General features: G+C 27.3%; 2 protein-coding genes across 3 annotated transcripts in view; both read right to left on the bottom strand.

The window, feature by feature from the left end:
• Positions 1-12,709, bottom strand: part of LOC111042148 — a 56,028-nt gene that overhangs the window by 26,151 nt on the left and 17,168 nt on the right. The window lies entirely within an intron of this gene.
• Positions 1,858-11,808, bottom strand: LOC111042147 (putative ATP-dependent RNA helicase TDRD12). 2 transcript variants are annotated; one of them, XM_022326670.1, is made up of 2 exons: positions 11,728-11,808; positions 1,858-4,407 (listed from the first exon to the last, which is right to left on the bottom strand). In XM_022326670.1, the coding sequence occupies exon 2, from the start codon at positions 4,384-4,386 to the stop codon at positions 2,044-2,046; it is 2,343 nt and encodes a 780-aa protein (XP_022182362.1). In that variant the 5' UTR covers positions 4,387-4,407; positions 11,728-11,808; the 3' UTR covers positions 1,858-2,043. The 2 variants fall into 2 exon arrangements, with proteins under 2 accessions (XP_022182362.1, XP_022182360.1); XM_022326668.1 differs by lacking the exon at positions 11,728-11,808 and adding an exon at positions 10,414-10,731.

Raw genomic sequence — 12,709 nt, 5'->3', positions numbered from 1 at the left:
TACCATAGGCATAGCCCACAACCTAAATGTTAAAAAAGTGACACCACCCGTCCTGCTTGTCAATGTATAGTAGTTAGCGATCTAGTTTAGATATTATATTGCATATCTGTGAGGTTAACTAAAATACGTTTTCTGTGAACAGTATGGTATTTTAATAGTAAGTTGGGGCTTCTTCTATTATGTTCTATGCTATACATCCAATATATTACACTTAAATAGGTTATTTATTTTCATAACCATCGATTATTTTATTATGAAAGTTATATTTTTGAAATAAAGAACTATCGATGATGTTTTAAGAGTTACGAATTTTATCATTTTTTTAAATTTATTATTCACATTATCTATGTGGCATGTGTAATCACAAATTAGTAGAGGGCGATTAAAAAAATATATATTTTGGAAATTTCAATCATTTTTTCAAATGTAAAAGTTTTAACCAGATAATTTTTTTTTTTTTGCAAACATAATGCTAACTGCATAATATGTTTTCATATTTCGACAAAATGTTATATTTATTGTATACTAATATTAAAATAAACTATATAGGTACACTTAAAATTACAACAAAACATTTTAGCACCAAACTCAATAATACAAATTTTAAGATCTGAGAACTGTGGCTTAGAGTTTAAATTTTTGAAATATTTATTAAAACCAAGGCACATACTAAAAAATATTTATCTTTCAAAAAAAAAATCTATAACAACTAATTAACAACCTAACTATTTATTTTTGATTGCACATTTAAGTTTAAACTAACCAGTGTAACCTAATTTATTAGTTTCATTTCAAGAAAATTAAAGTAAAATTTAGTGGTTTAAGTATTTTTATAGAAAATACCATATAGTACCTACTTGGTGCCTTGGTGACAAGAACACACATATATATTATTAAAAATTTGCAATTATTTATCAAATATCAATCCAACTGAAAGTCGCAATAAACAACGAAATGAATGGTGTGAAAATACTCAGATTTACAATTTACTTTTTCTTAAAACCAACCTACGAGTTACGGTTTTACTAAAATCTAATATTCAATAGGTAATAATAGCTAATACAAAGTGATTCTGTTACATCAAACTTGTTTGCTTTTTTAGTAATTTAGTAATGATGGTTAACTACATTGTAAGTATAAAAGAACAATACCTAAATTTAACTTTTGTTTTATTGTTTTAGACAACACATGGCTTATAACCACTGGTCATTTATAATAACTACTGAAACATGTTATGTATTACAATTAACAGTCAAACAGTAACATAATATTGTATTACCTACGTCATCTTAATAAGTAAATACATCCAACAATTATGAATTAAAATATATATTAACTGCAATAATTAGAGCAGAATGGACAATACTGATTATTTTGTATTAATTAATTAACAGATATAAGATTAATTTAAGTATTAAGTATGTATTTGTATGAAAAAAACTTGACTTACAATCATTTTTTATCAATATTTAAAACAATTCAAACTATTGTATAACGCTTTACACTTACATTTTAGACATTGAGATTTACAATTTTTATATTTTATTTTATTAATATTAAAGTAGCATTTAGAGTCGTTTAAATATTTTTATAGAAAATATCATATAGGTACCTACTATTGGTGTCAATACACTTGGTGTATATTAAAACACACACACTTTTTTAACAATATTTAAAAATATACACACAATTATAAAAATTCAAAACATATTTGTATTCACATTTATTTATAAACTATAAAAATTTTCATTTATTTATAACTAAACAATTTTCAATTTAAAGTATTTTTTAAAACATATTTGTACTCAAATTTAATTATAAACTATAATAAATACTATTTATTTATAAGTAATAATTTTCAATAGTGACTATCATATTACTTTGTTACATATAAATAAACTGAAATTGTGTATTAAAAAAAAAGGTAACAAACTTAAAGTTTGTAAATGTTAAGATGCTTAGAACAATGTTTTCTGTATTAAACAATGATATAAATTTAACATTTAAATATAAAATAATTATGATACCAAACATTATTTTTAATCAATCTTCAAAAATGCCATTTTCATCATAAACACTATCTTCATAATCAGAATCAGGATACTCTACACTTAACTGTTCACCATGAGCCTTTATTTTGTAACTATTCAAAATTTTACACCACAAATTCAAGTTTTTACCTTCAGCAATGCAAAATTCTGTATCATAAATAATATATTTATGCTTTTTTGTACATTTTAAAAGTCTAGGCCAATGGTATTTAACTTTGATTAGTTTTTGTGCTTTTATGAAAATTCCATCAAAACCTACACGACAAGTACATAGTTTATCTATTATAAGCCCAAATAAAACTGCTGTAAAGGAATAGGATACAGAATTTGTTTCAACATTTATTGTTATAGTATTCATTGTATATGAGGTATTATAATCGTTTACAGATAAAATATTCAATTTAAGATAAATCCATGTATCATCTTGATGCCAAAAACATTGAGGCACCACTGGAGTCACATTGCAATCCAGGCAATATTTTTTTTCAATCTTTTTACATTTCTTCTGTTCTATGTTTGCAATTACATTATCTTTATTTACTGATTTTAAATCTGACTCATTTTTTTTTTCATTTATTGAATTTGGCACAGTTTGAGTTTCATTTGTTTGATTTGAATATTTGAATAAACTCTCCAATAAATCCATCTGACATTTTAATTCTTCTTCATCGAGTTCATCATCATCATCATCATCGATGATGGTATTTTCAGTTTCATGTTCCTTGTATTTATAATTTGAGCTTAAAATAATTTGTATTTGAGTATTATCAACATACATACTAAATTCATCAGCCATAGAGACATTTATATTTACATCATTTTTAAACAATACAACTTCATAATGGGTTCCAGTAAACTTTGCATTTGTGGTAGAAGAAAGAACTTTTAAGTGTATCGCAGTATCTGTAAGTTCCAACAAACGATTATTGAACTGATCTACAATATCTGTCTGTAAAATAATATTAAAACCACTTAAACTACACTCAATTACTTGAAATGGTAACTTTGTTATTAAGCTTGAAGGTATAGTCAATAAATTATCAATTTCAACTTCGTAAAATTCACCATAATCTACAAAAAGAACTTTAGCTTTTTTATGATTGATTTGTAGAATAATAACACGGTTATATTTATTTTGTTCAGGTGCTAAGGCTAAACATACATTTCCTACAGTAGCGTAAGTTAATTTTTCAATAGTTGTTTTACTGATGGCATCATCAATGTCTCTTTGAAGAGCAATAACTCTTCCATAAAATTCCATATTAATAACAAAAAAACATTTTGGACCATCTACATAACAAACAGTTACATTTGAGATTATTTGCTCAGACAAGTGAGCCCATTGTACTTTTATCACTTCGTCAATTTCATTTTTTGGTTTATCACATGAAAATAATGATATATTTGGTTTTTTAATGATTAAAGGTTTTTCAATAAATACATTTTTTTTCCATACACGGGCATCTTTATCTAAGTTTGTTAATTTGTCAATGAGCAAAGAATTCTGTCTTGCAAAATTGCGTTTAATTAATTCATTTGGTAATATCAAAGGACTTTTATACAGTTTACATGCAAAGTGAGAACATTTAATACATTTTTTTGCTAAGATCCAATCAACCCATATATTTATTCCTAATATAAGTTCAACTTTGCAAATAAATTCTAAATCTGTCAAAATACTTGGTTCTAATAAACTACGTACAAGATTTGTTGTATTAACTGGCCAACTGAGTACAGAACCTGCCTCTACCACTGGTTCCATGGAAGATATGATGATTTCAACAGCTACAGGCCTGTGTTCTTTTAAATGGCTTGGCAATACAAATATTTTATTTGAACTAACTTCTTCTGTATGTCCCATGTCAATTAAAATAACTTTTACTTTAACTGTAAGCCAACCATAATATATATTCAAGATCACTGCTCGATAAAATTCTCCTTGTTCAGTTTGGACCATAACCATTTCCCCAATGGTAAAGGTTTTACATAAAATGATAGTATTTGGTGTTGAGTTGATGTTTTTTAATTCATATTTTATTCTTTCAAACAAGTCATCAACGCTAATCCAATCTTGATCTTTTGTAGGATTCTTTTTAGTACTATACTTAAGAATTCTGCCATAAAAATGTGAAGCACTGATGATTTTTGTCAGTCGCACACTAATCAAACATTTTGTGGGAATATTGAGACATTCTTTATCAAGTGTTTTACATAAATCATGACGTTCTGGACATGATCCTTCACAGATACCAAATTGTTTGACTTTATCACAAAGAAATGGACGTGTAATTGATACTTTACTATCTCTGAATGGTATTTTTATAAAATCAAACATATTTGATGTATATATCAGTTCCTAAAAGACAAAAATATTAAAACAATTACAAATATATTTTATCAATTAAACTAAAATGATATAGATAGGTACATTTAGAAACATAGCCATCTGCAGATTTTTTGTGGGCTTTTTAGAATAATTTTAGTTAGGGAATCTCCATCGTCTTACTATACTCAGTCATACAGATGCAGGATATTAAACAATTGATTAACTTTATCATTTAAATAAAGGTCAAGTTTTTTCCAGTTTAAAATACATAGACAAAAAATATATGTTTTATACTTAGGTGTCACACATTTTACCAGCAGTTAAAAATTACAATAATATTTTTAAATGAATCAAAAACATCAAGTATGTAATATTGTCTGCAGTTTCGGATGTGTAGCCGCACACCCTGCACAAAAAGTGTGAACACCTAAGGTCATAGAGTTGAGTTCAAGAAATAGCATTATATATATACCTACTTGTAACTAAACCAATAATTAATAAATATAACTCTAAGATAAGTAAAACAAAAAAAAATTAGCTTTGAATAAAATGCACATACAACCAAGCCTAGACATACACGAGTTAAAAAGTTAAAGTTAAGTTAATTTTAACTTTTTGACTTAACTTTTTAAAATTTAATTTTCTTAAATTAACTGAATTTTAATGATATAAACTTAATAAATATAATGAATTACTTTTGATCAAATCCAAGTTATGTTAATTTATAAATAGTTAAATACCTACCAAAATTAAATATAATATAATTATTATTGGCGATGAATATATTGCATAAACATTTACGTTTTAACCATATAAACTATATTATTGGCTATTTATGTATTTAAAAAAACTTAACTACCTAAATAAGCTAATTGTAAGTTTCCATAAAACTTTTAACTTTTGAGTGTTAAAAACAAAATTAGATTAACTATTAATAAAAATAAAAAATGGGGGTCTGAAAATTGTTTTCGGACAATAATTACTTCAATGTTTAAATATAAGTAGAGTTTTAAGCGTGACGTCATCTATCCAATTTAAAATATGTGCATATCGGATACGGTTACATAATTTCACTTACATGTTATTAAGTACCTACCTACATTTCTTTTAAGATTATACATTTTCTCAGATTTTCATATTATTGCCACAGCATTAAAAATTGTTTTAGGGTAGTTTTAGGCGGGGCACCTTAGTTGCGTCCCACCATATGCGTGAGGTAGTAGAATTTTTACTTCGTTTTCAGGGGAGTTTTCCTTGGATTGATATCAATATTACTATTTATTTTATTATATTATGGACTATATTGATTTTGATTAGATATAAGTGATTCAACGTTTATTTACATTTTTATTACATTTGATACACATTTTTTATTGGCTTGTGATATATTTATAATTGTAATTTATTTATTTGTTATTTATTTCAATGTTAGTTGTTTAAGAAGCAATAATTAAAATACACTAATTGCGTCATGGATTTTAGAGACGCAATTCGTGTATACCTTCTTTACGGGACGCCACTCGTGTGCTCCCGTTTTAGGAAGGATTAAAACATAAATGGTGGGTAAGCGGGTGACGCTCTGCTGTATAGCATAGGTTACAAGTGGGTCACTGCAATGTAATGGATGATGTTAAATTTAATTCTATGATATATTATCATTGAATACGAGAAACGATTCTGAGCGGAGACGGTTTGTCGGCACTCAGGCTAGGATATTTTATAGTACATTTATATCATTATTATTAATACGGTAGCTAGTAGGTTTAATTTATATTATTTGCATGTTATCAAGTTTGTACATAATAATATGCTTTAGAAGGTTCAAGTATCCCCGAATAATATTTTTAAATTATAACAATATAACCTAAATCATCATTCTTGGTTATTAAATATATGTAATTTCGCTCAAATTTAAACTTAAACTAATACTAAATATACCGCTAAATCGAAAAACATGGACATGGTTCTTCATATTATATTCTTCTACCTTTTATATATTTAATTACCAATAACTATTGCATATTTTATTTTTATGTTTATCTAACATGTTAATATTAACTGTTCAACCACAGAATAGATTTGATTTAATCTATTCTGTGGTTCGGCATTATTATGTAATTTTAATTTTAATTGGATTATGTTATATCACTATCTACAAACTACTATTGTCAATTATCTGTTTCATGCATATTGTATCCTTATTATGCTCATTTTATTCCTAACTATATTGTATATTGTAATTATCGAACTATTATAGTTGTATGCTGAAAGTTCTAAAATTAAAAAAATTAAAAATTAACTATACAAAAAAACTGTGTTCAAATATTTTTTTAGATTTTTGGGTTGTACCATGACTAAACTATATACCAACTTTTTAACTCATTAATTAAAATATGTATCAACAAGTGTAAAATGAAAGAAATATGCCCTAAAAGCAAAAAAACCTTAATATAAGCATTTATATGCAGATTAAAATTATAAAACTAGCTTTGTCTTAGCATAAGACATATTTGTTTCTTACTCTGCTATTTTTATTACTGTGTAAAACAAATATGCGAACGCTACAAGTCCTCTACCCTAGGTGTAAGGAATACGCATAAACGGTACTGTACAATTTTTGAACTTAAAACCATACAAATTTATTTAAATAGTAGATTAAATGATATTTATAATCTTATAATATAAACTATAATATGATCTTTGGTGGTGGGGGCGATTTCCCCCGCCTCTTACCCTCAAATACTTGCCTACTTACGTGGAACCTTGTCTTAAATTTTCAATCCTTAACTATAAAAGTTTATATTTCAAGATTTTTGACCCAACAAAAAACATTTTATCGACATTTATAAAAAAATAAAATTAAAATAATTGAAAAATAAAAATGTCCATAAACAGCTTAAAACGAGTCGAAATATTTAAAAGAAATGTATAGAAAACGCTAATATAAACATTCAGTGAAAATCTCATGAATCTACAGTTATTCGTTTTTGAATTACAGCAAAATAAAAAAATCACTCCATGAGAAATCAAGTGAATATCCAATGTTGTAAAAATTTAAACTTCAAAAGCTCAAATTTTAATTTGATTTTTTGGTAGACATTTCTTTTTTTTGATAAAGGTTGAGAACAGACGTATGAGAAATCTTGTATTACATTTCAATAACATTAACATTAATTAAAAAATAAACGAAAATTAGGACAGAACATGTTTGTTTAGAAAAAATCAATTTTTTTCCTTTTTAAGTTAATAACCGTATAGACGAAAATTGTCTACAAATATTTATATTTTAATTTTCCAGACATGTCAAAATAATTTCAAAATATTTAAGCTGTTTTTGAACCATTTAAAATATTCAAATTTTAAAATTTTTTTAATGTTAGGGGCAACGAGTGGTTGTTGTTTTTGGAGTTGCTGAGTAGATTTTTGAAAATTTAAATCCACCGTTTATGGCACCTGGTGGGGTGATTTTAATTGCATAATGCACACTTTGACGGGGGGAAATCACGACTTTTAACGCAGGTGTTGCAGTCATTTTGGTGGTTGTTAATCAGTGTAATATTATGTTCTGATTTGGCCAGTATTGGCAGTTTAAAGATTAAACAGGTCTGTTTTTTGATTCGTGGACACTTCGGTGCTTGTATTTCAATTTCAGTGTGGCATAAATATTTAAGTTCGAATACATTTTTGTTGTGTAGTACAGGTTTCAAATCGACAAAAAATAGAGATAGGGATGTCTTGGATGTTCTATAACAGGCGTTTATAATGATTAATAATTCTAGCTAAGAAATATTTTTCTTCTTTATTTTAGTCCCTCTTCAATATCACAGTCGAGTTGCGTGATGGAGGATGTAATTTTTTGAAAACAATTCGATACAGTTTATTTTATTTTATTAGGTTGGCAAAAATTCAACTTTTGATTATTTTAAGAATTTACTTGATAATAACTGCTCTATAAACATTTGGTGAGGTACTGTTGAGCTTCAGTAGCCCGGTAAGATTTTAGCAAGTGAATTATTCATCAGTTGGTTCTATTTAATTAATTTTTTTTCGCAAAACTCTTAGCAATTTAGTATTTTGCATTTAAGAGGGCTGGAACTTGACGCGTTTTAAGGAGTAAGATTTAGGCATTTCATATAGCAATTATATTTGAGCTGTGTTACTGTGTGAGAATTGAATGAATGTTAGTGTGTGTAATCCGTAAAATTCGTAATCAAGTACATACATTTCCGTACGCGCAGGAACATGTGAATGATACGCCCTATCAAATATACAACATGCTATTCAAATGACAACTACAAGACAGTGCTACAGCCTACAAGAAATGGTTTTGATTACCTACTATATCGTAATAATTCTGTGATTAAGTTAAGATAATAGTGATAATCTGACCAAATTTAGTTGTTAAATGTGTGATTCAAGCGAAACGACCTGGGTCCAGTTGAAATCGAAGATATTTTTTATACATTAATAGGGCTTTCCTAATTAGGTAGTTGTAGCCTGTAGGTATGGTGTTTTGATTTATAATTTTAATTAGCGGTACTATAAAAATACTTTGACTGCTTTTTGTTTAAAGTGCGTCGAGTTCTGATTGGAGAGGAGTGGTGTATTACTGGTTCATTAAAAATATTGTTCGTGTAACTGGTTTTTGTTGAATTTTTTTATTCATTTCATTGTTTTCTGAGAACGGTTGAAGGCAAAATGTCCTGAAGGCAGTAATACTCACAGAAGTTTTAGGCTAAGCTTCTAGAATATATAGGAGTACCTATCACTCAAAATCATTAAATTTAAATGAGTATTTACTCATATTTGAAATAATTAACAGCACGAGCAAATGTGTGCACAGTAGGTCGACCGACACAGGAATTGGATATTCACATCCAAAAATAATGATTTTTGTTATTTTGTTGTCATTCACAAAAAGTTATTCCAAGAAGCGCTCCACTTCTACTATAATAATCAATGATATTTTCAAACATTTTAAGCTATTTGTATTTTGTAGACATTTGAAATTTTTTTTAAGTATTGATAAAAATGTTCATGCTTGGGCAAAAAATTTGAACATTTAATACAATAGGTCATTCAGGTCACGATTAAAAAAAGATGTATACCTATTATGCACAATTTTTGTATTAAGAGATAGGTATGTGAAGTACAAATTTTGACAAAATGTAATTTTAACCAAAAAATTTTTATTTATTTAGTAGTATTGTAAAAAATGTTATTTGTTGGGACTTGAAACTCTTGGTCATTACGTATGTTATTATTTAAAACTGTTTAGACTAAGCTATGAACCCGTTGATTTTATTTTTAAAAATATTCATTAAAATTGTATAATAACAAATGACATTACAATTAATATTATCCTGTATAAGTGTATAACATATTAAAAATAGTATTTAATGACTGCAATGAGTGCTAACTAACGTCAGTAAAATGTACGTTGTTACAATTCACTAATCAATTTAGACCAGTCATTATATTTTTCTAACATTAGTTGGGATGGATATTTCTGGTACAATTATAAAAAATAGATTTTTTAAGTACCCACAGATCTTAGAAAGCTTTATAAAAATACCACAATGGCGAGGACAACAGAATATCTAAATCTGCAATTGTAATGATTCATTGAAATAGCTGTAGAATGTAGAAAAGTATGTAAATAAAATATATGATATGATAACTAAAACTTATAACCATCAGTCAAATATATAGAAATCATTACAGGCACATCTATATCGCATAATTATGTGTTAAACTTATCATAGTAGTAAAAAATCTAAGGCAAAATAAATATGACTACAAACTTGGGTAGTAATAAACACCACTTATGCTAAATAATAAGCTGAAGAAATCACAAATATTTTAACCAAAAACATTAGCGTTATGCTTCGTCAACCCTGATACCTATATTATTTATATGATAAAATATTATTTACTTTTATTAATTTTATATGAACCTGAATTTAAACTCAACGCAAATAATGCATACTATATAATATAATGGCCAGTACCTAGTATTTTCACAATTATACTCACATGTCACAAATCACAACAAAGAAATCATTTTAATTTAAAAAGTAGTAACTAAGCGACAAGATTACAAGAGTACTACTGCTAACTATAGTATTTACTGACGATTAACCGAAAATTATTACAAAAAGAAGGAAATATCTAAAATGTAAAATACTTGAATTTTATATTTTAATTTAAAATCATACGTTTTCATACCGAATTATACAATATCACGGAACAATATAATCTGAGAATTGACAACATTGTGATTAATATAATATACATAATATGTATATATATTACAAAATTATAATAGCACGTGCGTCGTGCATTATAAGAATTCTCCATAGAAATATACATAGAACATTATAGAAGCGACACTCGCCCCTCCAATTTCATTTTTTTTATTTCGCGGCGGTCTGGTTGATGTTGTAAGCAAAGTGGATATATAAATCTTAAATTGTGGTAAGGCATGATGTTAGGAACGCTTTTATCGTCGAAACGGACCGCTCGAGACCAGCAGGCTGACAATGAAGAAATCTTCATTCTCCATGCTCGAGACCAACCCGCCAATATTTAAAAAAAGGTCACTAAATATTATATCACAATATACTACCTTAGAATAAATATCCATGTATGATATATAACTATATAATAATAATATTAAAATAACTAGGAACCTATATTATTTTATGATACTACCATGCATATATAAACATATTTATAGAAAGCCATATTCAGGGAAAAAAAACCATAAATAAATTAAGAAAAACTTGCAAATACCTAGCACAAAAAATAGAAAATTGCAAATTGTATGTAATTTATAAATATTGTTATGCATATATTTTGTTATTTGATAATGAGGTTATTCATTTTGTATAAGAACATGATCTGTAAACAAATTAATGTAAAATGTACTGTTATTAACTAGTTATATTATATTAAAATTTGCTGTTATACTATTTCATTATCTAGTCAGTAGTCTGTATATTTTCTAATTATGTAAATTGTAATTCTCTACTTTCAACCATCGAACATTAATGTTCTATGCTTTAACACAAGCTTGTCTTATAGGAGGTAGGTAATTCATTGTTTAATACCTTTATTAGATAAGAAGTATACATACACTAATAAATTAATATCTAAAAAAAAACTACTTCCAATATTATTGAATAAATATCTTAAAAAATAAACTACCCGTGATCCGTCATATTTTTTATCATCATATTTCATATACAGTAGTCCCCGCTTATTGGACTCACTTTGGAACCCGACAATTTGAGTCGATTAACCGAATGAGTCAATAAGGCGAATGACTCAAAAAAATTTAAAACGTACCTATTTACTTAAAAATATGTATTGAGATCGCGAGATCTTCGGCTTTTGGGCGCAACAGTGGTCCTATAACTCGGCCATCTTTTTCTCTGACTTTTGTGAACCATTGTTTCAAAGTTTCTTCAACGTCTTCTTCTTTACCGACCCTTTTTCTTTTACGGTTTGAATTCACATTTTCTAATGATGCATTTTCGGTTTCCTGTTGACTTTTCAGCCTCGTATCTAGTAAACTTTGAGACACGTTTAACTTACATGCTGCTTTTCGCTGGCTCATTTTCGGATGCTCGTCATATTTTTTAAGGACATCTAATTTTTCTTCCACACTCAAATCACGTCGTTTGTTCATTGTAACACGAAAAATAAGAATTTTTACATAGTATTTTTTAAACGCAGACAACACACTGAACACGACGACGTCTATTCATTCACTACCTGTCATACTAATTGACATTGACGACTGCTTGGTTTATCTTGAAAAAGTAATTTATTTTATCTATTTTATTTATATTTATTTGTATAACTTATCTTATAAAAGCAAAATACCGGTACCGACTTATTTATAACACATTTGTTCAATGTATGTATTTACATATTTTTTTTATTTATCTAATTTTCAAATGACCCCATTAACCGGTGTATGAGTCGAATTTTGCTGTGTATACGTGTATATGTGCGAACTGGGACCAGCCGTTTTGAGTCTAATAGGCGAATGAGTCAATAAACCGTGAGTCCAATAAGCGGCGACTACTGTAGTACAACATTTAAAAAAAAACAAAATATGTACAATGTAGTAAGCTTGGCGGTAAAACAAAAAGTCACGAATCATTTCAAGGCCGTACAATTTTCTAGACTCATCAACGTTAGCCGACCGAGAGTGTCGCTTCTATAATGCATGACAAAATAAATTTATTTTGTCATGTTATAATGCTCTATGTTATAGGCAACCACTTGGTTTTTGTCGGATGTGGTTATTCCATCATAATAA

Source organism: Myzus persicae, unplaced genomic scaffold, assembly GCF_001856785.1.
Source record: "Myzus persicae strain clone G006 unplaced genomic scaffold, MPER_G0061.0, whole genome shotgun sequence".
NCBI lineage: Eukaryota > Metazoa > Arthropoda > Insecta > Hemiptera > Aphididae > Myzus > Myzus persicae.
Note: the sequence above shows the minus strand (reverse complement) of the source record. Positions and strands in the feature narration are given on the sequence as shown.